The sequence below is a fragment of the Centruroides sculpturatus genome, unplaced genomic scaffold, assembly GCF_000671375.1.
Source record: "Centruroides sculpturatus isolate CEXI.00-Female unplaced genomic scaffold, Cexi_2.0 scaffold1269, whole genome shotgun sequence".
Taxonomy (NCBI): Eukaryota; Metazoa; Arthropoda; class Arachnida; order Scorpiones; family Buthidae; genus Centruroides; species Centruroides sculpturatus.
Genome location: NW_019385472.1, coordinates 17,720 through 43,500, shown reverse-complemented (window position 1 = coordinate 43,500; position 25,781 = coordinate 17,720). Strand labels below are relative to the sequence as shown.

The window sequence follows — 25,781 nt, the reverse complement described above, 5'->3', positions numbered from 1 at the left end:
TGTTGTTGTTGTCGAAACCGTGTTGTATTTATGTATTGTATACTGGCACAATGAAGTGACTTTTCTTCAACACTGGGCAAGTTTCAATCTTTATTCAGTTAGAATAAGACTGAATAAAGATTGAAACTTGCCCAGTGTTGAAGAAAAGTCACTTCATTGTGCCAGTATACAATAAAATATTTGAATTAATCAAAATATAATACCTTAAGAAGCCTCTTCTCGTAACAACTTCTGCATGGGAATCATTTACTACATGACCATCCTGACTTAGCTGTTGACCACTTATACATCGATTACCTAATATAAAAAGTTAAAAAAATTTTCAATGCAACAATTAATAAATTTTTTATCAACATAAATGCTATTTTACATTGATTATAATACTATAATTCAGAAATGGACAGCAAACAGATCATTTAATAGGAGAAACTTCTTAACATGTAGGTGTTAAATTATTTTAATGCCTAACTTATGGATACAAATTCACTGAGTCCAGCATTAATAAAGTGCTTGAAAGTGCTTGTGTTAATACTAAAGAAACTTTATTAACGCTGAACTCAGTGAATTTGTATCCATAAGTTATACAAATATTGGCGTGAGTTTTTAAAGTTATTTTTATTTTAATGCCTATATGTTAAGAAGTTTCTCTGATTATAATACTTTTATATTAAAAAAACAACTCAGTTAATGAAGAACTTACACAACAGTTAATGAAGAATTTAACTGTAATTTTATAATCAAATTTTGGTATATAATAAAAATATATAAAATATCTGAATATCTAAAACATCACTCCTAAAGTTTTTTGACTGTTGACCCCCTTCAAGGGCTCTTGAAATTTTATTACCCCCTCCTTTTTTTTCCAATTACAGTTGTTGTTAATAATAATAATAATAATAATAATAATAATTAGTAGTGGGACAATACCAAAATTTTTCCCAATTTCAATATGATTCCTGACTCTAATTCTTTTGAATTAGAATCAGGAATCATATTGAAATTGGAAAATACTTTCTAAACTTTTAGTTTAGAAAAATTTATGATTTACATTATGAGCACAGTACATTCATTAATAAACATCAAGCTTACGAATGAAAAACTATTGAGAAATCCAGAATCAATCTCTCAAAAGAAACATGAAAATTCTCCATTTATATGTGGATACGCATGCTTTTATTGTGTACTACAAAATAAAGTTGTAAGCTTATTTTCAATAAAGTTAATATTACAACACTATCCTTGAAGAAATTACAGCTAATTCCTTTTTAACTGAACAAGCTATCCCATCATGTCATGTAGGGTTGCCATCTTTGAAAACTGATTCATTGACAATGAAATGATGAGAGAGGAGAAAGTAAATGAGAAGTTGCACTTTTTTCACACTTTTTGCAACAGGCATGTCTTGTAAATAATTTAACTCCATTGTATTTAATACTAAATGAAGTTTGGCAAATGATGCAACAAGCTGAACAAATATCATCATCATGAGTTAACTGATTTTTGAATTCATTCACTCAAGCAACAAATATCTAGACCGACTCATCTTGAAAAATCAATTTTTAAATCTCAAAACAGCATTAAACTTAGTGCAAACAATTATTTTTAACTCAAAAACATGCAAACAGCATTTGAAAATTTAATTTATTATAGCATCGTCTGTGAATCATAAAAACTTTCATAGTTATAATAAGCAAGTCGTTTTATCATTATAAATAAACATATTATATAAAATTATTTTTAATATTCAGTATTTTTCAAGTAAAATATAATTTTGTTTACATTTTAAAATGTCTTGCCAACATTTAAATATTTTTGCCAACTGCCGGCCTTAATTTGAAACTAGATAGCCCGATAGTTCAATCAATGTTAACTAGCTTATAATTAAAAATTTTAAAAAGCAGGCAACTTTATGAAACAAAAATTAGTGAAATTACTAAAAACTTAAAATAAATTAAAATTTTATTATCTTTTGTGCAAAACAACCTTAAAACAGTTTCTATAGTTATATTGCAAAAGAAAAAACAGAGTTGCAATTAATTTAAAAAATTGTAATTAAGGGGATTCAAAAAAATGCAGGCAAAATTAAATAAATATTAAAAATAATAATTAAAACTCTGGTCTTTACATTAAAACCAAAAGTAAAAGTAAAATCAAATTAATTAAAATTAAAGTCAAATCAATCGAAAATTAAAACAATGTTTTTAAAAATAGGTTAAAAGTTGTTTTGAAATTTTAAATCATAAATCAAATTAATTTTAAAATTTGTGTTATTTGTGTGTAATGATAATGGAACATTTTGCTTTTAATATTTATATAGATATATCACTATGTAAGTGTTTAATATGTGTTTAGTAGTTAAATTATTTTGATCCAATTGACTCTAGGGTTCTGCCAATAAAATCTGTTCAATCTAGTGATGTATAAATGTGCCAATGCAAATTTGAGATATGAAGTGTAATTGTTGTAGTCTTGAGTTGAGTACTCTCATGACATCCTACATATGTGCCAGAGTTATCTGTAGCTATATAAACAGTGGGGACCAATTTATAGGTAACAGAATAAACAAAAATCATAATATAATGTTTGAGAAGATAATGAAAGCTGTAAATATGGTAAAACTTAACATAAAGCTAGAAAATCATTTTAAAAAATAACTTTAAAAGTATCCAACATATAAATAATAATATAACTGTTAAATATGCTTTAATTCATCCATATCTGCAGCATAAGCCTATTGAATCTAATGACAAGTGTGGCCAGTCAGACACCTCATGGTACTGTACATACTACAATACTAGTGCCGGGATACTCATGTTGAATGGATGATAAGTGTCGTCAAGGGGTTTAATGTCCCATCATCTGTAATGTGTTGTAGTGCAACTGTACAGCATATAAGTGAGCATATCAGTCAAAGATTATTAGAGTTTTGCAATATTTTAAGTATTTTTCATATAAAAATATAGTTGAAATCATATAAATTTATAACGCTTTTAGTATAAGCATACCCCCAAATTAAAAAATCAGAGCATTGGCTGAGAGAAGAGTTTTGAAGAAAAATGTAGCAAGTACTGTACTTCTAATGTTTATAGTGACAAGTAGACCAAAAAGGTCGATACAAACAACAGTACAAATCTAGCACTAGCACACTGTTTAAAATATTGAAAGGAAAAAACATTAATGACCAGTTTGAAATAAGTAATATTTGCTTTCCATTATTAATCTATCAATTGCAATTTTAATAAATTATTTTTTGTGTTTCTATTTTCTGTTTTATTTATAATCATTAAGAATTGTCAGGGTTCCAACATGTTTTACTAAGGTGATAAAGGTTCCACGATAAAAATAAGTTGGAATCTGCTGGACTATGCAAGAAAAATGTCTGTCATGACAAATGTCACGGTGAGTTCACCATGACATATGTCATATACTCCCTGTTTTGTTGATGTGAAAGTTTCCAATAAACTAATATATTATTGTTAATATTGTAATTTTAAAATTTTTAATCTTTGACTAAAACAAAAATTAATTTTCTTATGAAATGTGGAAGAATCATTTTTAAAAATCAGAAATCATGATGAGATTTTCTCAATTCTAATTCCCAGAAATTTTCTGATATTTCTGATTCTGATTAATCATCCCATCACTAATAATAATAAATCTGATGAGATTTTGAAAAAGGGGGGGGTGTCTTGGATGTGTGTGCTGCTGGTGACTTTGTTCTTGCTCTTGACATTAACTGGGAAACTAGTGTATTTCTCTAAATTAACTAATCAAATTAATCAAAAGTGAATAATACTAACTAGAAATCATTATTCTGAAGAAATATTAAGAACTGATAAGTATGCACCATTCACCAATTAAATGTGGAAGACCTCCACTCAACTGAACCAAACAGAATAGCAAAAAGAATCAACCAGACACATCAAATTCCAAACTTATAACGGATTATAATTTGTTAATGGAAAAAGAATTACAAGAATTATCACTAGAAATCAACAATCCTCATATGGAAATAAATTCACAAATCCTGCAAAATTTCCCAGGTGAGTCTAATATAACTAATCCATCCACTTTGATAAATTTGAGTAATATTTTAACAGCAGATTTATGGGAAAAAATTTCGGAATTGATTAATACTTCGAATGATAAACTATCCACCCAAATGAAATCTATAAAAGAAGATTTGAATCTAATCCATAGAACTATATGAGAAAATAAAATTCAGTTTCAAAAAATGGAAAGTCTGACAATTTAAAATTACAAATCGATAATTTAAAAATTGAAAAACATCTAATACAGTATAAAATGGATAATTTAATTAACTATAATAATATCATTTTATATAATTATCATACATCAAAAAGTAACTCCAAATCAGAAATACTTGAATTTATTAATCATACTTTAATTCTACATAATATATCTCAAATTGTTACATCTGAACCCTAATGATTTAGACGACAAGTATATTGACCAAAATGCAAGAAAACTCAACTTGCAATCAGCTGAAAAAACGCAAGAAAAATTTCATTCAGCAAACTAACAACAAATAGGTTGTCCTTCATCCTAGGAAAAATGGAGAAGACCCCAACTGATCCAAGTGAAAACAAAGGCAGACAGATATACTGAAGAGGTAGTGTACATAAAAAGAAGAGAGTTATGTTGAAAAAGCAAAATTTGAAATAAGTCAAATGTTTTTCTTTTGAAATTTTCCACTTTAAATACTTATTTTTAATTATTCAATTTTCAGTTCACAGTCTAATGGAACTTGAATCTTTGCCGTAATTGGACCAATTTGCATCAAACAGCATTTTTTTTATATTACATAATTTTTGTTTTCAATTTCATTCTATACTGGTGTCATTATTCCTTCATATTGTGTCAACTAAAATTCTGAATGCATCTTAACCAGTTTTACTTCATAAAAAAAATCCTCATGTTTCCAAGTTTCCTCACACTAAAAATTTTTGTCCCTACAGTTATTTTCATTTGCTAAGCAAGCAAATTTAGCTATTCATTAACTAAGCAATAAATATAATTTATTACATATTTTTTAATCTTATCCATTTTTCTTCATACTGTAATATAACAAAAAATAAATAATTCTAATTTTCTCACCAGCATTTAAAGAAAATTGTCAGATATTGAATCAATTTACAGGTATACCTTACCTTACATTGGTAATTGGTTCAGGAGAGGCAACATAAGTCGAATTTACTCATCTCCAAATTTACTTGTCACTAGGCTAAACCACAAATAACCATTCCCAGTTCTGTATTTTATTTTTAAATGCATTTTTAATAATATATGGTTAATAAGAATCTATTTTAAGCCTACAAACAAATAAATTTTAGTTTTTAATATAGTACAGGAAAAAAGTAATCTAAATTAACAAATACATGTACAGTACAGTACATACATACTTGTAAATTTGGTGATGTTTACAGTACATTGCAAACTCTTTATTTGTGTATGTGGTTTGCTCTAAGACATTATAAAATAATATGATTTTGTAAGGTTAACCCTTAATTGGTTTTATGGTGGCCGCACGGCCTCCACGCGCCATATTTATACGAATTTCTAAAAATCTAAGCATTGGGCACAGCTGCCATTTTATGTAATCTCATTACATCGTGTCTCGCTTGGGGTGTCAAAACGTTCGGCGTTTTAGCACTTACCAGGATGGAGCTACGTACTTTCTGGGGGCTGCGTGGCCCTCACGATACCAGTTACGTTGGTTTTTTGTGGATATGTGTTTTTATGTTTTTTTTTATTTTTACAATTATTTTGCAAAGGTATTGCAAACTTGCATAACAAATTCAAAATGACTACCAAAGCATCACTTGAACTGCTAATAGATGATAATATTATACAAATTTCTAGATCAAGCCAAAAACTCCTAAAATAAGTATGTTCTCATTTCATGCTAAAAAAAATGGAAAATATGCTACTAAGTGCAACAGTTGTTTGAAATTTGTTTGTAAAGTGCATAGTACTGCAAAAATACTATGTGATAACTGTCAAGACTGAACTACGCATTTTGTTAAAATGTTTTTGAGTCTTAAAAGTAGAAGTTATTATATTACCTGTGATTTTTAACAAATGATAATTAGAGACTATAAGAGTTACTATTTTGAAAGACTAGTTTCTTAAGAATAAGAAAAAAAACATTTTTGTTAAAACCTTACAATAGGGTAAATTTTTGTATTTTTGAAAAAAGCAAACACCAAAAGTTGTAACAATTTTGTGATATCTTATAATAATTAAGTAAAACAAACTACAGTAGAACCTCCATTATCCGGATTGTTCAAAATAAACAAAAATTTTACGAATTTGCTGATTTGCAATTGGCGAATTACGACAGTTTATGTACGTGATGGAATGCATAACTTTTTTTGTTTCAACAACGTCTCACCCAGCACAGTGGTCGTAAANATAAAACAAAAGACTTCCTTACTCATCTGAAAACATCAGAAAATCATACAATGAAACCTGCAAATGCCAGAACCTGAATAATGTGAAAACCTTAGAGAGGTGGAAAGTTCAAATATTTTTCTTTAATGATTACATTAACTAGTAGTGGGACAATACCAAAATTTTTCCCAATTTCAATATGATTCCTGACTCTAATTCTTTTGAATTAGAATCAGGAATCATATTGAAATTGGAAAATACTTTCTAAACTTTTAGTTTAGAAAAATTTATGATTTACATTATGAGCACAGTACATTCATTAATAAACATCAAGCTTACGAATGAAAAACTATTGAGAAATCCAGAATCAATCTCTCAAAAGAAACATGAAAATTCTCCATTTATATGTGGATACGCATGCTTTTATTGTGTACTACAAAATAAAGTTGTAAGCTTATTTTCAATAAAGTTAATATTACAACACTATCCTTGAAGAAATTACAGCTAATTCCTTTTTAACTGAACAAGCTATCCCATCATGTCATGTAGGGTTGCCATCTTTGAAAACTGATTCATTGACAATGAAATGATGAGAGAGGAGAAAGTAAATGAGAAGTTGCACTTTTTTCACACTTTTTGCAACAGGCATGTCTTGTAAATAATTTAACTCCATTGTATTTAATACTAAATGAAGTTTGGCAAATGATGCAACAAGCTGAACAAATATCATCATCATGAGTTAACTGATTTTTGAATTCATTCACTCAAGCAACAAATATCTAGACCGACTCATCTTGAAAAATCAATTTTTAAATCTCAAAACAGCATTAAACTTAGTGCAAACAATTATTTTTAACTCAAAAACATGCAAACAGCATTTGAAAATTTAATTTATTATAGCATCGTCTGTGAATCATAAAAACTTTCATAGTTATAATAAGCAAGTCGTTTTATCATTATAAATAAACATATTATATAAAATTATTTTTAATATTCAGTATTTTTCAAGTAAAATATAATTTTGTTTACATTTTAAAATGTCTTGCCAACATTTAAATATTTTTGCCAACTGCCGGCCTTAATTTGAAACTAGATAGCCCGATAGTTCAATCAATGTTAACTAGCTTATAATTAAAAATTTTAAAAAGCAGGCAACTTTATGAAACAAAAATTAGTGAAATTACTAAAAACTTAAAATAAATTAAAATTTTATTATCTTTTGTGCAAAACAACCTTAAAACAGTTTCTATAGTTATATTGCAAAAGAAAAAACAGAGTTGCAATTAATTTAAAAAATTGTAATTAAGGGGATTCAAAAAAATGCAGGCAAAATTAAATAAATATTAAAAATAATAATTAAAACTCTGGTCTTTACATTAAAACCAAAAGTAAAAGTAAAATCAAATTAATTAAAATTAAAGTCAAATCAATCGAAAATTAAAACAATGTTTTTAAAAATAGGTTAAAAGTTGTTTTGAAATTTTAAATCATAAATCAAATTAATTTTAAAATTTGTGTTATTTGTGTGTAATGATAATGGAACATTTTGCTTTTAATATTTATATAGATATATCACTATGTAAGTGTTTAATATGTGTTTAGTAGTTAAATTATTTTGATCCAATTGACTCTAGGGTTCTGCCAATAAAATCTGTTCAATCTAGTGATGTATAAATGTGCCAATGCAAATTTGAGATATGAAGTGTAATTGTTGTAGTCTTGAGTTGAGTACTCTCATGACATCCTACATATGTGCCAGAGTTATCTGTAGCTATATAAACAGTGGGGACCAATTTATAGGTAACAGAATGAACAAAAATCATAATATAATGTTTGAGAAGATAATGAAAGCTGTAAATATGGTAAAACTTAACATAAAGCTAGAAAATCATTTTAAAAAATAACTTTAAAAGTATCCAACATATAAATAATAATATAACTGTTAAATATGCTTTAATTCATCCATATCTGCAGCATAAGCCTATTGAATCTAATGACAAGTGTGGCCAGTCAGACACCTCATGGTACTGTACATACTACAATACTAGTGCCGGGATACTCATGTTGAATGGATGATAAGTGTCGTCAAGGGGTTTAATGTCCCATCATCTGTAATGTGTTGTAGTGCAACTGTACAGCATATAAGTGAGCATATCAGTCAAAGATTATTAGAGTTTTGCAATATTTTAAGTATTTTTCATATAAAAATATAGTTGAAATCATATAAATTTATAACGCTTTTAGTATAAGCATACCCCCAAATTAAAAAATCAGAGCATTGGCTGAGAGAAGAGTTTTGAAGAAAAATGTAGCAAGTACTGTACTTCTAATGTTTATAGTGACAAGTAGACCAAAAAGGTCGATACAAACAACAGTACAAATCTAGCACTAGCACACTGTTTAAAATATTGAAAGGAAAAAACATTAATGACCAGTTTGAAATAAGTAATATTTGCTTTCCATTATTAATCTATCAATTGCAATTTTAATAAATTATTTTTTGTGTTTCTATTTTCTGTTTTATTTATAATCATTAAGAATTGTCAGGGTTCCAACATGTTTTACTAAGGTGATAAAGGTTCCACGATAAAAATAAGTTGGAATCTGCTGGACTATGCAAGAAAAATGTCTGTCATGACAAATGTCACGGTGAGTTCACCATGACATATGTCATATACTCCCTGTTTTGTTGATGTGAAAGTTTCCAATAAACTAATATATTATTGTTAATATTGTAATTTTAAAATTTTTAATCTTTGACTAAAACAAAAATTAATTTTCTTATGAAATGTGGAAGAATCATTTTTAAAAATCAGAAATCATGATGAGATTTTCTCAATTCTAATTCCCAGAAATTTTCTGATATTTCTGATTCTGATTAATCATCCCATCACTAATAATAATAAATCTGATGAGATTTTGAAAAAGGGGGGGGTGTCTTGGATGTGTGTGCTGCTGGTGACTTTGTTCTTGCTCTTGACATTAACTGGGAAACTAGTGTATTTCTCTAAATTAACTAATCAAATTAATCAAAAGTGAATAATACTAACTAGAAATCATTATTCTGAAGAAATATTAAGAACTGATAAGTATGCACCATTCACCAATTAAATGTGGAAGACCTCCACTCAACTGAACCAAACAGAATAGCAAAAAGAATCAACCAGACACATCAAATTCCAAACTTATAACGGATTATAATTTGTTAATGGAAAAAGAATTACAAGAATTATCACTAGAAATCAACAATCCTCATATGGAAATAAATTCACAAATCCTGCAAAATTTCCCAGGTGAGTCTAATATAACTAATCCATCCACTTTGATAAATTTGAGTAATATTTTAACAGCAGATTTATGGGAAAAAATTTCGGAATTGATTAATACTTCGAATGATAAACTATCCACCCAAATGAAATCTATAAAAGAAGATTTGAATCTAATCCATAGAACTATATGAGAAAATAAAATTCAGTTTCAAAAAATGGAAAGTCTGACAATTTAAAATTACAAATCGATAATTTAAAAATTGAAAAACATCTAATACAGTATAAAATGGATAATTTAATTAACTATAATAATATCATTTTATATAATTATCATACATCAAAAAGTAACTCCAAATCAGAAATACTTGAATTTATTAATCATACTTTAATTCTACATAATATATCTCAAATTGTTACATCTGAACCCTAATGATTTAGACGACAAGTATATTGACCAAAATGCAAGAAAACTCAACTTGCAATCAGCTGAAAAAACGCAAGAAAAATTTCATTCAGCAAACTAACAACAAATAGGTTGTCCTTCATCCTAGGAAAAATGGAGAAGACCCCAACTGATCCAAGTGAAAACAAAGGCAGACAGATATACTGAAGAGGTAGTGTACATAAAAAGAAGAGAGTTATGTTGAAAAAGCAAAATTTGAAATAAGTCAAATGTTTTTCTTTTGAAATTTTCCACTTTAAATACTTATTTTTAATTATTCAATTTTCAGTTCACAGTCTAATGGAACTTGAATCTTTGCCGTAATTGGACCAATTTGCATCAAACAGCATTTTTTTTATATTACATAATTTTTGTTTTCAATTTCATTCTATACTGGTGTCATTATTCCTTCATATTGTGTCAACTAAAATTCTGAATGCATCTTAACCAGTTTTACTTCATAAAAAAAATCCTCATGTTTCCAAGTTTCCTCACACTAAAAATTTTTGTCCCTACAGTTATTTTCATTTGCTAAGCAAGCAAATTTAGCTATTCATTAACTAAGCAATAAATATAATTTATTACATATTTTTTAATCTTATCCATTTTTCTTCATACTGTAATATAACAAAAAATAAATAATTCTAATTTTCTCACCAGCATTTAAAGAAAATTGTCAGATATTGAATCAATTTACAGGTATACCTTACCTTACATTGGTAATTGGTTCAGGAGAGGCAACATAAGTCGAATTTACTCATCTCCAAATTTACTTGTCACTAGGCTAAACCACAAATAACCATTCCCAGTTCTGTATTTTATTTTTAAATGCATTTTTAATAATATATGGTTAATAAGAATCTATTTTAAGCCTACAAACAAATAAATTTTAGTTTTTAATATAGTACAGGAAAAAAGTAATCTAAATTAACAAATACATGTACAGTACAGTACATACATACTTGTAAATTTGGTGATGTTTACAGTACATTGCAAACTCTTTATTTGTGTATGTGGTTTGCTCTAAGACATTATAAAATAATATGATTTTGTAAGGTTAACCCTTAATTGGTTTTATGGTGGCCGCACGGCCTCCACGCGCCATATTTATACGAATTTCTAAAAATCTAAGCATTGGGCACAGCTGCCATTTTATGTAATCTCATTACATCGTGTCTCGCTTGGGGTGTCAAAACGTTCGGCGTTTTAGCACTTACCAGGATGGAGCTACGTACTTTCTGGGGGCTGCGTGGCCCTCACGATACCAGTTACGTTGGTTTTTTGTGGATATGTGTTTTTATGTTTTTTTTTATTTTTACAATTATTTTGCAAAGGTATTGCAAACTTGCATAACAAATTCAAAATGACTACCAAAGCATCACTTGAACTGCTAATAGATGATAATATTATACAAATTTCTAGATCAAGCCAAAAACTCCTAAAATAAGTATGTTCTCATTTCATGCTAAAAAAAATGGAAAATATGCTACTAAGTGCAACAGTTGTTTGAAATTTGTTTGTAAAGTGCATAGTACTGCAAAAATACTATGTGATAACTGTCAAGACTGAACTACGCATTTTGTTAAAATGTTTTTGAGTCTTAAAAGTAGAAGTTATTATATTACCTGTGATTTTTAACAAATGATAATTAGAGACTATAAGAGTTACTATTTTGAAAGACTAGTTTCTTAAGAATAAGAAAAAAAACATTTTTGTTAAAACCTTACAATAGGGTAAATTTTTGTATTTTTGAAAAAAGCAAACACCAAAAGTTGTAACAATTTTGTGATATCTTATAATAATTAAGTAAAACAAACTACAGTAGAACCTCCATTATCCGGATTGTTCAAAATAAACAAAAATTTTACGAATTTGCTGATTTGCAATTGGCGAATTACGACAGTTTATGTACGTGATGGAATGCATAACTTTTTTTGTTTCAACAACGTCTCACCCAGCACAGTGGTCGTAAACTTTTAAATATATTTTACTTAAATATATTTAAGTAAATATAAGTAAGTACTACTTAAATATAATTTATTTAAAGTAATAAAAATATAACTTGACATACGTATTTATAAATAATTTATATTCAAATTATATCATTTTTATGACCAAGGGCGGCGTAAGGCATGGATGACGTGGGCCACCGCGTATGCCTCGCGGTCCGAAGGGCCTCGCGCCTCAAAGGTTTACGCATTACTTAAAAGCCGCGAACGCGACGAAAAAATTTTACTCGTCATAAAATGATAAATAGTTTGTCAAATTTTTTTTATAAAAATGCAGTTTCAACTGCTTTTTATTTTATAATATCCATCTTCTTGCGCCACCAGAGGGCCTTTTAAACAATAGGTAGTCTGTTAGCGTTGGTCAGTAGTAGTCCAAATGTAATACGAACGTTTGTTTCTTGAAAATGTGATCACGATTTAAATACAGTATTTACTTTTAATATTACCGATATGTCATAGAAAAGAAAACGTGTTATATTATCATTAAAAGACAAATTAAAGTATTTGTTTCGATTATCCGGATTTTTCCTTATCCGGACTACCTCCATCCCCAATTAGTCCGGGTAATCGAGGTTCTACTGTATATGAATATATAAGAGTTGATTATACTAAACAAGAGTTTCATTTAGCATTTATGCACTTTCAAACTGTCACGTTGTTCAAAATTGCTCTATAGAGGCAAATTTTGCTTAGGGGCTGCGCAGCCCCCACAAAACCAGTTATAATTGTAAAATTTATAAAACCAGTTAAGGGTTAAATAACAAATACAGTTATTAAAATTATTTTGCGATACTAAAAAGTAAACTAATTTTTGTTAAATTTACCAATATAGAATGACGCCAAACAGAAGATATTGGAACTACTGTAAAAAATGCCAATATTGAGCTCTTAAAAACCACTAAATAAGAAGACAACGCAGAGTCCCATATGTTTTCATATTTAATTTTCTACGATTTATGATGATTATATTAACATTTACTGTAAATGTATGTATTTTAATATGATTTTATGTGCTTTTAACACTTTTCTAGTGATATTATGATATCAATATTTGTGGCAAACAGACGTAAAGTCAAATAAAACGACTTAAATATATGGAAAAATAAAAATCAAGTTTTTTTGACAAACAACGCATAACATTAAAAAAAACGTGCTCAGCAAAATAATAATTAACAACCAAACACCTTTATTGTTGCCAAGAAAGTTTAATTAAAACAAACATTTTCAACCTATTCCATAGGCCATCATCAGGTTGAAAATGGACAATTGGAAGATTTCATTCCACTAAACAAAATCTTCCAACTATCCGTTTTCTACCTGACGATTAATTAAACAATGTATAATCGAAAACGACGTAACTCAAGGTATACCTGTATATAACTACTGAAGTAAATTTCATTGATTAAGATCAATTAAAAACAAACAAGTTAAACTTTTCATTTGTTTGAATAAGACTTTAAAATTTTGTAATTATTAATATTTTCTTTTATTAAATGAACTGCTATTCATCATAAAACATACCTGTTCCTAAACAGACAACAGTGCCTCTATCATCCCGTCCTCTTTTCATAACTAAGGCTGCAAGGACTTTTCTTCCTCCCATATATTCAGGTACTTCTAAAACTTTGATGTTAAATGCTTTATGGCTTAATGCAGCAATAACATCAAACATTGAAACGTCAGGACCAGTGTCTGCAAAGCCATCAACCTATAAAATAAAAATATAACTAATAAAATGAAATCTACAATTAATAAATATTAGTCATTCTGAAAGATAATTTCAACCAATAAAATTTTTAAAAATCCTCCTAAATCCTATACCCAGAATTACTATGTTTATGGATGTATAGACTGCATGCATGTATAATCCACACCCCATTTATGAAATGATATATTTGGAAAAAAATAAGAATTCCATCAAGAAATGAGAGTAGACATGTCATTTGTCAAAAAATTTATAACTCGAAATGACGTAAGTCGAGGTATACCTGTATTTGGTTTAAGTAAGTTGATTTTATAACTTTTTACAAATTATGAGAATTAAATTAAACAACACCTTAAATACTTCTTCAGCAATACACTACTTTATTTTAATAAACATTTCCAATCCCTTTGATAAGCCTACATCAAATGGAGGCCTATGAAAGGGATTGAAAAGGTTTTTTTAAATATAGTAATGCATTGCTGAAGAAGCATTTAAAGTGGTGTTCAATCTAAATTAGTTTCAGCTTTGCTAGAAATGGTTTTAAATTATTAGAATTAAAATGATAATTTAAAATTTAAATTGCCACAAATTAAGATTTTAACTGTTTGAAAAGTGATACTCAAAGTTCTGGAAGTTGAGTAGTTTTCTTGTTATAGGAGTCCATAGTTGCTATATATAGGGATGAACAGATAAATATCATTGTTTGGTCCATACATTATTTTAGTAATAATGCTTCCAATCATATAGGATTAAAATTTTGTTATAACACTTTTTTGGTCAATAAGCTCTCTGGTGATGGCTCCTATGTAATATAGTTTCAACCCATCTACAGATGCTATAGTGGAACTATATAAATACCAGATCTTTCTAAATAGGCATATTTATTCCTGTTGTTAAAAAGGATTATGCATAAGAATAATTGCAGTATGATTGGCAAGATAAAACTATATTTTCTGAAAATGAAACAAAACAGATCCTAAATAAGGGAAGAAAGGTTGTGTAAATACTAAATCTATTTTTAGTGTACAAGGTGTTTGAAGGGAAAAGCAATCTTTGGACTAAAGAACTGACATTAAACTAAATGCAAGATTACCCTTTCCTTCTCACATTCATAGCAACGAATTGCATTTCTTTTTGTATCAAAAGTTGGAAGGACAAATGCAATTAAGCCCTGCTTATGAGGGCAGATATAATTGTGTTTATGTACAAAGTAATTGAAAAGATGTAGCAGGAACGATATAGGGGATTAAGCTGAATTTATGAAAAACACAATAAGATACTTTCTCAGGTATTCTATTAATGTAAAGGTCTAGGAAAGCAAATTTTGCTATCCTTTTCATCTTCCTTGATAAAAGTTATAGATGGATTAACAGAAGATAACATCTGTATAAAAATGTAACAACTCCTCTTGAACTATTCCAGGCAAGCAAGACATCATCTACATACTGAAAATAGAGGAATGGATAATGAATTGTGAGAGGGGAGGTAAATATATTAAATTCCACATTCCTCATAATTAACTCAGTCAATATGGCAGATAGAGGAGAATCTATGGAGATAGAGGAGAACCTTGTTTCTGCAAGTAAAATTTACTACTAAAACAAAAGTAATTATTTTCTGTTATTAACAGAAGGCCTCCTCCATGTATGTAGCACTTGTATAGTAAACCCTTTTTTAAGCAGTAGGGCATTCACCAGTATAACAGCTTCAAAATAAAAAACAGACAGATATAAAGAAACATCAACTTTAAAAAAGCAACACAGTTCTAAAGGTAAGCACCCTAACATGTTGTCAATAACTGATCTTGCCTTCAAAGCAAATAAAACCGTAAGGTTTGAACAAGAAATTAAAGAATGTGTTAAGCTTAGATAAAGTTTTTCTTCTAAAAAGCATATGGAATAAGTACATTTTTTACTAACAGGCATAGGGCCAAGCTGGTTTGCAAGTTTTTACCTCAAAGAATAATCTGGAATAAGCTACATTCACAACCAAGTTAAACAGTCCAATCAATAATGACGTTACAACAGGGAGTGCAATGACTTTTCTTGTCTTTCTTAAAACAATAGTTGACAGATCCACACTCCAATAATACCAATCAGATTGTTGAGAAATTCATATATGCTAGGTATGTAATCACTGTTATTGCACAAAACAAAATTTTTGACTTTAACACTAACAATTTAAAGTCTAAGCTTACAAGGAATTGTTTGACTGATCTAGATGAATAAAAATGCAAAGCTGTATACATTTTAGAAAAAGAAGAAACTTCCAATATGCAGTATAAATCCATTTGTTAACAACTTTTTGTCACAGCTTTGACCTGAGAAATCAATTGTTCTATTCTGACTTTAAATATTGAAATATATTTTGAATAAAATAAATATGTAATTACCAAAAAAACCAGCAATAATTCACTTCCAATTGTATCCCAAAAATACATTCTATCCCTATTTACGATCATAGGGTGAATTGTCCAGGCGAATATATTGATGCTACCACATGCTGCCTTAAAACAAGGATCAAAGAACACAAATACTCAATTCAAAAATGCCTTTTCACTATGGCATTGGCTTCTTTTGCCCTAGATGATGATATCAGAATGGACTTTGATAATACACGATTAATACAATGGTGTGAGCACTAGGCCAGCCTGAAATATCTCGAACAGCTAGAAATATTTAAAGTGTTCAAGAAGGGAACAGCCATCAATTTCAAGGAAATGGACTCGTTGCGATTGCGTGGAGGGCACATTTTGACATATAATAGATATACATCATGTGTGCCTACATATTTATATAAATATCGGAATTTTTAAAATAGGAAACCAGTTACAGGACTAATTTTGTTAAAGGCTTCTACATCAGGCATGCACATAACTTCAAGATTCAATTTTCTTGAACTCTTGGAATTGAACCTGATGATGACCATTGAAAACGGTAGAAAACAACGTTCATTTGGAAATGAATTATTGCTGGTTTTTTCACTAATTATGTTTTTATTTTATTGAATTTTCACACCAGTAGTATTGTTATGATGGATGATTATTTTGAAATATATTTTGGATCACACTGTAGTAATTTTATTTTTTATGGCAATTTGTATTTTTTATGGCAATTTGTATTTTTAGCAAATGTTATGTTATATGTTTTTAGCAATTTGTATTCTTCCATATTTATTCAAAACTTTAAAAATCACTAAAAAGTTTTTGAGCATGCAGTAAAAATTTTTTAATTCATGCTCTCTTAATATTTTTAAATTGAGAGAGCATAAAGTAAAAAATTTTTCCTCACATGCTCAAAAACCAAACTTTGTAGTGATTTTTAAAGTTTTGAATAAATTTGGAAGAACACAAATAAAAGAAACATACACAAAAGAGTAATGAACAAAAATTCTAAAAAGAATTTCTGTTCATTTTATGTTCTTACCAGATAAAAATGAATGATAATACATCATTGAAAGTACTTGCATATATCTTTTATGTTTATAAAAGCTCTTAACACTAACAATTTACTTAATGTGTTATTTTTATAATTTGGCATTAAGGGTATGTATAAACTTTGTAAAAAATCTGAATTTGACTTACAACATTTCTCTTAATAGTTTACAAATAATCAATTTGGTAATAAAACAAGTTTGTATTGTACATGCAAAGATAAAAGATGTGATAAAAGCAAGTTAGAAGATAGAAAATGTGACTATTTGTGTTTGCCACTAGCATCTCGAAAATTAAGTGTTTGGATTGATACATTAAGAATTAATAGATCAATAATAATTTGTGCATTGTTGTAAATAGCAGCATGATTCTTGCAAATAAGACAAATACAACATAATAGAAATATACAGGTAAGACTATATTCTTTTGCAAGAATTTAAGATTTCAGAATCTAAAAGTAATTTTTAAAACATTAACAAATATATAGTGAATATATAGTTTTAAATATTCAAAAATAAAAAAGAGAATAGAAATACATACACCAGGAGATAGACTGCCCCATTTTCCAAGACCATCTTTTGCTACTAAGTTTCGAACAGCAAGTTCTGCAGCTTGTCTCTTGGCATCTTTCTTTGTTTTATCCCAAGCTTCGGCTAATGCTTCATCACCCAAGAAAGCAACAGCACGAAATCTGCAATTTTAAATTTTATTTTGTTATTTAATTTTATTTATTTTTATTTATAAATTATAAAAATAAAAATTAATTCAATATTAGTTATGTAAATAATTAAAAAGAAAGAAAATAAAACTTGAAAAAATGCTTAAATATTAATCATATAGGCAACCTTTTCTTTATTTCAGTAGAATATTAATGATGAGAAATGTTTTCAAACAGCTTAACTGCCCTGCTTCAGATTAGTTACAGATGTGTTCCATTTAGAATGCTTATTCTGCAGCATTCTACATTCAAATTCAATCCAAAATTTAAACTATTTTAAATTGAAAACATTTGTCATTAATGTTCTACTGGAATGAAGCAAAGGTTGCCTATATGATTAATATTTGTATGTAAATAATGCTCATATAGTTAATTAATACACTAGAACTTTTCAATAGACACAGACACATGAAAAAAACACCTTCCTTACTTACTCCAACAGCATTTATTTTGAATTAAAAACGTTTTCTGCCATATTTAGATACCTCCTTTAGGTAAAAAGTCATTCTATTGATCAAGCATCTGTATTTGGACAAATGTTTGAATTTTTATCAAATGATCAAATGTGTCAGTGTCTAATAAATAATGATTATCATCAGTGGTAACGGAAAGTCTTTTTGTTTTTAAACACTTTAAATGCCATGGTTATAATATTATTGGTTCTTAATTTTACTCCAGAATTAATTTAAATTCTAGATTAGTTAAAAACATTTTCTTTATTATGTACTGTACATCAACTTTCATCAAGATTGAACTTACCCTTGAAAAATGGCAGTGTTTGAATCAAGTGAAGAACACACATTTTACTGTATGCTATTTGAATTTCACTGTGGATCAAAGAGAACAAAAGCAGCAGAAACACTAACAGTCTTTATCAAGCAGCCATATAAGTAAAAACTTGCAAGATGTGGTTTGCAAAATTTTATAAGGACAATTTAAGTCTGAAAGATAAGCTTTAAATCTGATAGACCAAGTATCATTCATCACAATTAGGGTTTCTCAAACGGGATTCCAGGATCCCGGTTGTTTTTTTAACCCGGGAAATTTTTCTTATCCCAGGAAATCCCGCAAATTTCTTAAAAATTCACTTGTTTTCTTATTTTGTGTTAAGGTTGAGGAATTTTGCAAATAGAAAGCATAATTAACTCATTCACTGTCAGAATACATTTATATTTATTAATTTTAAACCTACCTATTAGTTTTTTTAAATTTTTGCTCGTTATAGCATGTCACAAATGGTCAATAATCAATATATAGCTTATTTGTGGCAGGACTATAAAAATTCTTTACTTGTCGGAACCTGTAATATCTGGAATAATTGTGCTTACGCTGTCTTGAGTTTTAACCATGCCCAGTAGCTTCAATAAATGCCTGACGCCAGATTGTGCAAATTGGGCAAGGATACAAACGAGTACAAAGTCTGCAAGTATGAAGTTTTTCTTCATAAACCTGATTATTAAAGCCAAATGAATTGCCGAATTATCGAGCTCTAAGCTTGATGCCGCTATTAAAGCAGCCAAGGTAGACAAATCAAGAATACTAGAGAGCGAAAGAAGTACTACAATCTCGAAAACGAACTCGAAAGCTTCCAGGCTACAGGTGAAAAAACACATAATATCTGTCTTCTCTTAAATGCATTAAACACTATTCCAATCACATCAATTGAATCGGAAAGGGCATTCTCGGTGGCAAGACTTTTCATTACTAAAATAAGAATTAGAGTGAGTTATCGGAGTATTGACCATCTTTGCTTTTTAAAATCTTATAAAAGTTTGCAATATTTTGTATTATATTTTATTTAAAAAACGAAAATTACCTTCTAAATTAGAAGTTCATTTTTTTAATTTTTAACTCAATTCAAAACATTTTTTTTGTTGTTGTTGTATGCAGTTTCCAGCAAACTTTAATTAATTTTTTTCTATTTGTGAAAATTTCTACGTTATTTAAAGGTAATTTTTATTATAGGCCTATAGACCTAACACAGCATTATTAATATGATTTTGGAGGTTACAAACTTTAAAATTACTTTAAAAAAATGGAAAATAATTATATCATTTGATTTCAAGATATTTTGTATACCTTAAAAATAATTAATTCTATCCCGGGATTTCCCGGGATCCCGGGAAACAGTTCACTTTTATTCTGGGATCCCGGGACAAGCAAAAGACCGGGAAATGAGAAACCCTAATCACAATGTTTTGAGTCATTGTCTAGAGAAAACCTTGGACAATCAATTGGAGAGATTGCTACTAAAACTGGTACTTGTTGATCAACAACACAAGTATACTTAAAAGCAATTGGAAAGGTTTACAAAGTTGGAAAATAAGTTCCATACTTATTAACTGATCAACAAAAATGTCAGCAAATTTCTATCTGCAGTTCATTGCTATTAAAACATGCAAATGAACCTTTTCTTAAATGTAGCATCACTGGAGATGAAAAACAGATGTTATATGATAATTCATATAAGAAAAAGCAGTGATTGTCTGTCAGAGAAACATCAAAAGGAATTGCAGAGCCAAACACAATGGGAAGAAGATGCTTCTGTGTGTGTAATGGAATATTTCTGGTTTGGTGCACTATAAGTTGTTAAAACCTGGCAAAATAATTACAAAAAAACTTTATTGTCATAATTCAACTGCAAATATGAAACCACATCAATCAAGCTACCCACAGTTTCAACATCCATCAACATGACAATGAGAGACTCCACACATCAAAAATCACTAATCAAAAAATCAGGATTTAGGATGGGAAGTTCTCTCTCATCCTGCTTATTATCCAGATGTTGCATCATGTGATTATCATTTGTTCAGACCACTTCAGCACATCTTACAAGGAAAATACTTTCCTTGTAAGATGTTAAAAATGCATTAGTTCAATATTTTTAATCTAAGCCAAAAGTCTTTGCAAAGAGGGAATAGAAAAGCTAGTTAAAAAATGGGAAAAAATTATTGAAAATGACAGTGATTATGTCACTAATTAAATATACTTACTACTTAAAATAGATAAAACACCACTTATTGGACTGGAATAATATAGTAAATATTTCACTCTAATGCCTTAAATTATTTTCCAGTAACAGTTAATTCAAAACAGTTTTTTCGACTAAAGTTTTAATTCTGGACACACCCTTTTTCATACCAGCAAGCTTCTATGACCCTATATATATAAGATTGCAGTCTTTACGACCTTAACCAAATGGGCTTTTACCCACTATACAAACTATTCTGACACAATTAAAGAACTTCCAACACCTTGAATGAATAGTTACAATGCACAATTACCCCAAATACTTAATCAGGTTTTAGCTAGTACAATTCCCAACAACACCACAACTTAGACCGTAAAGATAAAAATGGATATAATCAACATAGAAAAACATGTCATCATATCATTCTAGAATATAACCACAATATGCTACCACTGTATAAAGAAATAGCATATCTAAAAGAAACAAAATTAACTTTCAGATGCAATCCTAATAATCTTAGGTTACTTGGGTTATATAATTCTACTTTTCTGCATTTTTGCTTTTAAATGTTAAGGCTTGTCCCGATGAACTTTGTTTACTTTGTAAACACCTTTCGTATTCATCTATCAATTTACTTGTTATATAACCTTGTGTTAGTTCTTTTTCATCCTTACTTTCCAGTGCAGTTATTAAGGTATCTGATTGAACAGAAAGTTCTCACCTTTGGATGCATTTCATTTAACCAAGAAAATTTTATGTACAGAATTAACTTTAATCATCAATGTAATCACTGTTGTTGTTGACCACTTCCTGCCAATGCTTATGCAAGAAATGGATGCCATCTCAATAAAACTCTGGTGGCTGAGACTCGAAGAAGTTGGTCAGGCTGCTTCATTGTTGAACTTCTTGCCAGCCAGAAGTTGGTCAGTCAGCTTCATTGTTGAACTTCTTGCCAGCCAGGTGACAGTCAAGCTTGGCAAACAGATGGTAATCTGAAGATGCAATGTCAGGGCTATATGGCGGGTGGGGCAAGACCTCCCAGTTCACGTCCTGTAGCTTATGGCAGGTCTGTCTAGCCATATGTGGCCGTGCATTGTCATGCAGCAGGATGGTATTCTGGTGTTCCGGGTGGGTCTCTGCCAGTTTCTACTGCAGACGTCGAGTTGTTCGCAGTAGAAAGTTGCGTTGTTGATTATATTTTGCAGCAGCAACTCGAACATGATGATTCCTTTAGAATCACAGAAGACAGAGAGCATGATCTTCTTGGGTTAGGGATCTCCACCTTTGAAGCATTCATACCAATCGTATGCAGTTCTTCTGGTGACAGTGTCCGGGCCTAACACAGCATTGATGTCAGTGATAGAATTGGCTGCTTTTTTTTTGGAACAATAGTCATAAACAAGGAGCAGGCAAACTTGCTCTTTGGTTAGTAATGTTGATTGGTCATGATAAAGTAGACTGAGAGGACTGGTTTGGTATTTTCTTATAGCACATATCCCAACCTGTTTATATATTACCATGGAACATTCTAGAATGTTCCAGAAAAAAGTTATTCTAGAAAGTTCTAAAAAGTGTGAGAACTTTCTGTTCAATCAGATAGAATATGACTCTGGTAAACTACATAGAAGTATAGCATATAAGTGACTTTTAATCTGTTCACAATGCTTTCCAGGTGTTCCTTCAATTCAAGAATATCTTTTATGTGATCCTGCATTTTCATGTTCTCATCATACTTTATAGAATAAAGCTTTCTAAGCAAAAATAATTTGCTTGTTAAGTTAGCTCATTTGTGGACACTTTTTTAACTTCTGCCACATTTCCGAAGCAGTCGATTCACGTATTACATGAATTATTTGAGAATATGAAATATTTAAGCATATTAATGCTCTAGCAGTACAATCATGCTTATAGTATGCATCATCTGGTTTTTCAGGTTTCACACTGTCATATAAATTTTCTTTAATTAATAGCATCTCCATTTGAAACTTCCATATTGAATAATTTTTATCATTTAATTTTTCAATACTATTATTATCTTCTTTGGAAACTGCCATTTGTGATGGTTTGCTTTTGCCAAGAAAAAAAATTCCAATATGGCACTATAACGTCAGAATGACAACAGTTAAGATGCCTTTTGCAGTAATCACTAACTCATTGGCAATGATTAACTTCTATTTTGCTTATGACTCATTAATTAAAGGACGTCATAGCTTATTGAGACATGCATTTTTACATCCTTACCAGCGATCTCAGTCTCATAATCAATGTTAGGGTTAAGGTCTTTTATCATTAACTTTAGTGTCAATATGTTAACAATAATTCGTCCATTCACAGCAAAGGATAGGATCACAAATTATATATATAAGCAATGTCTTCAAAAAAAAAAAAATCTTTATTGAAGTTATTTATACAGATCAAAAAGCAGTTGCAAACTTTACAGACTGCACAGAGAGAGGGAGAGAGAGAGAGGGAAAAAAACATACTATATAAACAAATGAGGATTTTTATTTTTAAAACACGGAATGAGATCTCACACTCTTCTTACAAGCACTATCATTGAGGAGTTGTAAAACATGGACATCTAACATAAACTTTACCACATGCTACACTTTCTATCTTTTTTCCTGGTTTCAATGATCATCAATCTCAATCCATTTCATATAAGTCATTGCTGCTATTTTTGACAATGCAATTTTCTCACTTCAGTGTTATCACCTGGCTTACTCAGGATCAGAGCATGATGAGAAATGTAATACTTTCAATTTTGCAACAACGAAAATTTATGTTCATTACATGGCAATACCATTTAGTAATTATGATCCAAACATTTATTTAGTAAATTTATTAATATTTTTTAAATGATTAAAACTAAAATTATAGAATTCATTACTGGAAATACTAGTTGTTAAATCTAAAAGAAAACATTCCCGAGTGCAATAAAACAATTTGTTAGTCATTTGACCCACAATTTACAAAACAGGGAGTTTTTGAAAACAAACTAATAAAACAATTAGCAATTTGTTGACTTTCATAGGGAGGAACCAGCAGAGTCTATTAAGATAATACAATCTTGTGAAATTTAACAAATCTGATGTCAATAAGTAAAAGTTGAAATGATTTATAGTGAGGTGAAATTTGATAAGTTTAGTTTTTGTATTTACAAATCAAATTACAAAAAATATAAATAAAAATCTCATTTTTTTATACTCACAAGTATTTTATACTGTTAGATAGTAGAGAAAATGTAGAAATCAAAGATATAATCATAGTCAAGCACATATATATGTAAAAATGTGAATTGCATTAATTTGCATTATGTATTCTGTGAATACACATGCCACAAGTAAGCTTTTAATACTCTACATGCAAAAAGGAGAGTTAAAAGGAAATCAGCACCTGAAATGAACAGTATAAAAATGAGTTTATTTTTTTTTACCTGATGAGATGTGGTTGGAATTACTGAAACTCTTCCACAGAATTAAAGAAACAGCTAATTTTCCTGAACAGTGGAAGAGCATTCTATCACAAATGGTTTATAAGAAATGAGATAAACTAGATCCCCAAAATTATTGCCCAATTGAGTTATTGAATACTTTTAGGAAGCTATTTACTGGAATCCTGAGAGATTGGTTCATTGTATGACCGAATTTAATGTAATTTCTCAATATCAGGGAGCGTTTGTCAAAGATAGAGGAACTATGTATAACTTTTTGTATTTAATGGCTTAATACAGTACATTTTGTCGAAAGTCATAAAATTTATTCAATTTTCAAGTTTTTGATAAGATCAATTTGAATATTTTACGGGAAACTACACACCTTAGGTGTTTCAAGTTCTTTTATTTTTTGATTAAAAAAATGTTCTTTAATACAAGATGTTATGTGAGAAGAGACACTGCAAATTTTAAAAGGGTTATTTCTGGAAGAGGTTTGCCTCAGAAACCATTGAGTCCCCTGTTGTTTATACTATTTATTAATGACCTTCTGCAAATGTTTAGTTGCTTGGGACTCTCTGCATTTACTTTTGGAAATGCAGCTGATTTGTTACTGTTTGTTACTGTTGCAGTTGACTGTTTATTATATGCTAATGATGATGTGTTATTGGTAGACTCAAAGATAGGTTTGCAATGTAAACTTTTGTTTGTTACTTAATTATACAAAAAAAATGATCTTTCAGTAAATCTGCAGAAAACAAAGAGAATGGTCTTTTGCAATGAAGGCAATTACTTAAAACTGATAAGACATTTGTTAATGACACTAAAGTTAAATTTCCCTCTTATTTCAAGTACTTGGAATATATTTTTTCCTCCTCAAGTATTATATTTATCATTTTGATTTTGTTGTGAAAGATATTCAGAATAAGTCAGATTGTTTGTTGGCTCTACAAAAGACAAATGAAAATAAGTTCATTAAAGAGTACTTCTGAACTTTTTGATGCTTTTATTAAATATAATATAATTTAATCCTGGTTTGAAGTTTGAAATTTCTATCAAGCCGAGAAAAAATACAGATAAAAATTTTTTAAGACTTTTTAAAATAGAATGTCCAGTTTCAAATCTTGCTTTGTATCTTAAACTGGGAAAACCTCCGTTGTAAATAAGCATTACCAAAGATGTTCTGTTCTGGTCAAAAATTCTTGCACTACTCATAAATGACTTATGCCAAAATACCTACAGTGCTATTTCTGCTGATGGTTAAATACAATAAGAAAACTTAGCCTATTTCAGTTTAAAATATTTTAGATGGCCTGGGCCATTATTTTTTGTTCTCTATCCAATCAGCTATATTGTTAAGAACTTATATTAGTGAGATAATTCA

General features: G+C 29.2%; 1 protein-coding gene across 1 annotated transcript in view; it reads right to left on the bottom strand.

Annotated features, from left to right (window-relative positions):
* Window positions 1-25,781, bottom strand: part of LOC111639299 (double-stranded RNA-specific adenosine deaminase-like) — a 124,133-nt gene that overhangs the window by 80,659 nt on the left and 17,693 nt on the right. Inside the window, exons 2-4 of the mRNA XM_023385147.1 lie at window positions 17,813-17,963; window positions 13,656-13,842; window positions 204-297 (exon numbers count right to left, since the gene is read on the bottom strand). Of these exons, the coding sequence (XP_023240915.1) occupies window positions 204-297; window positions 13,656-13,842; window positions 17,813-17,963 (432 nt within the window). The remainder of the gene's footprint in view (window positions 1-203; window positions 298-13,655; window positions 13,843-17,812; window positions 17,964-25,781) is intronic.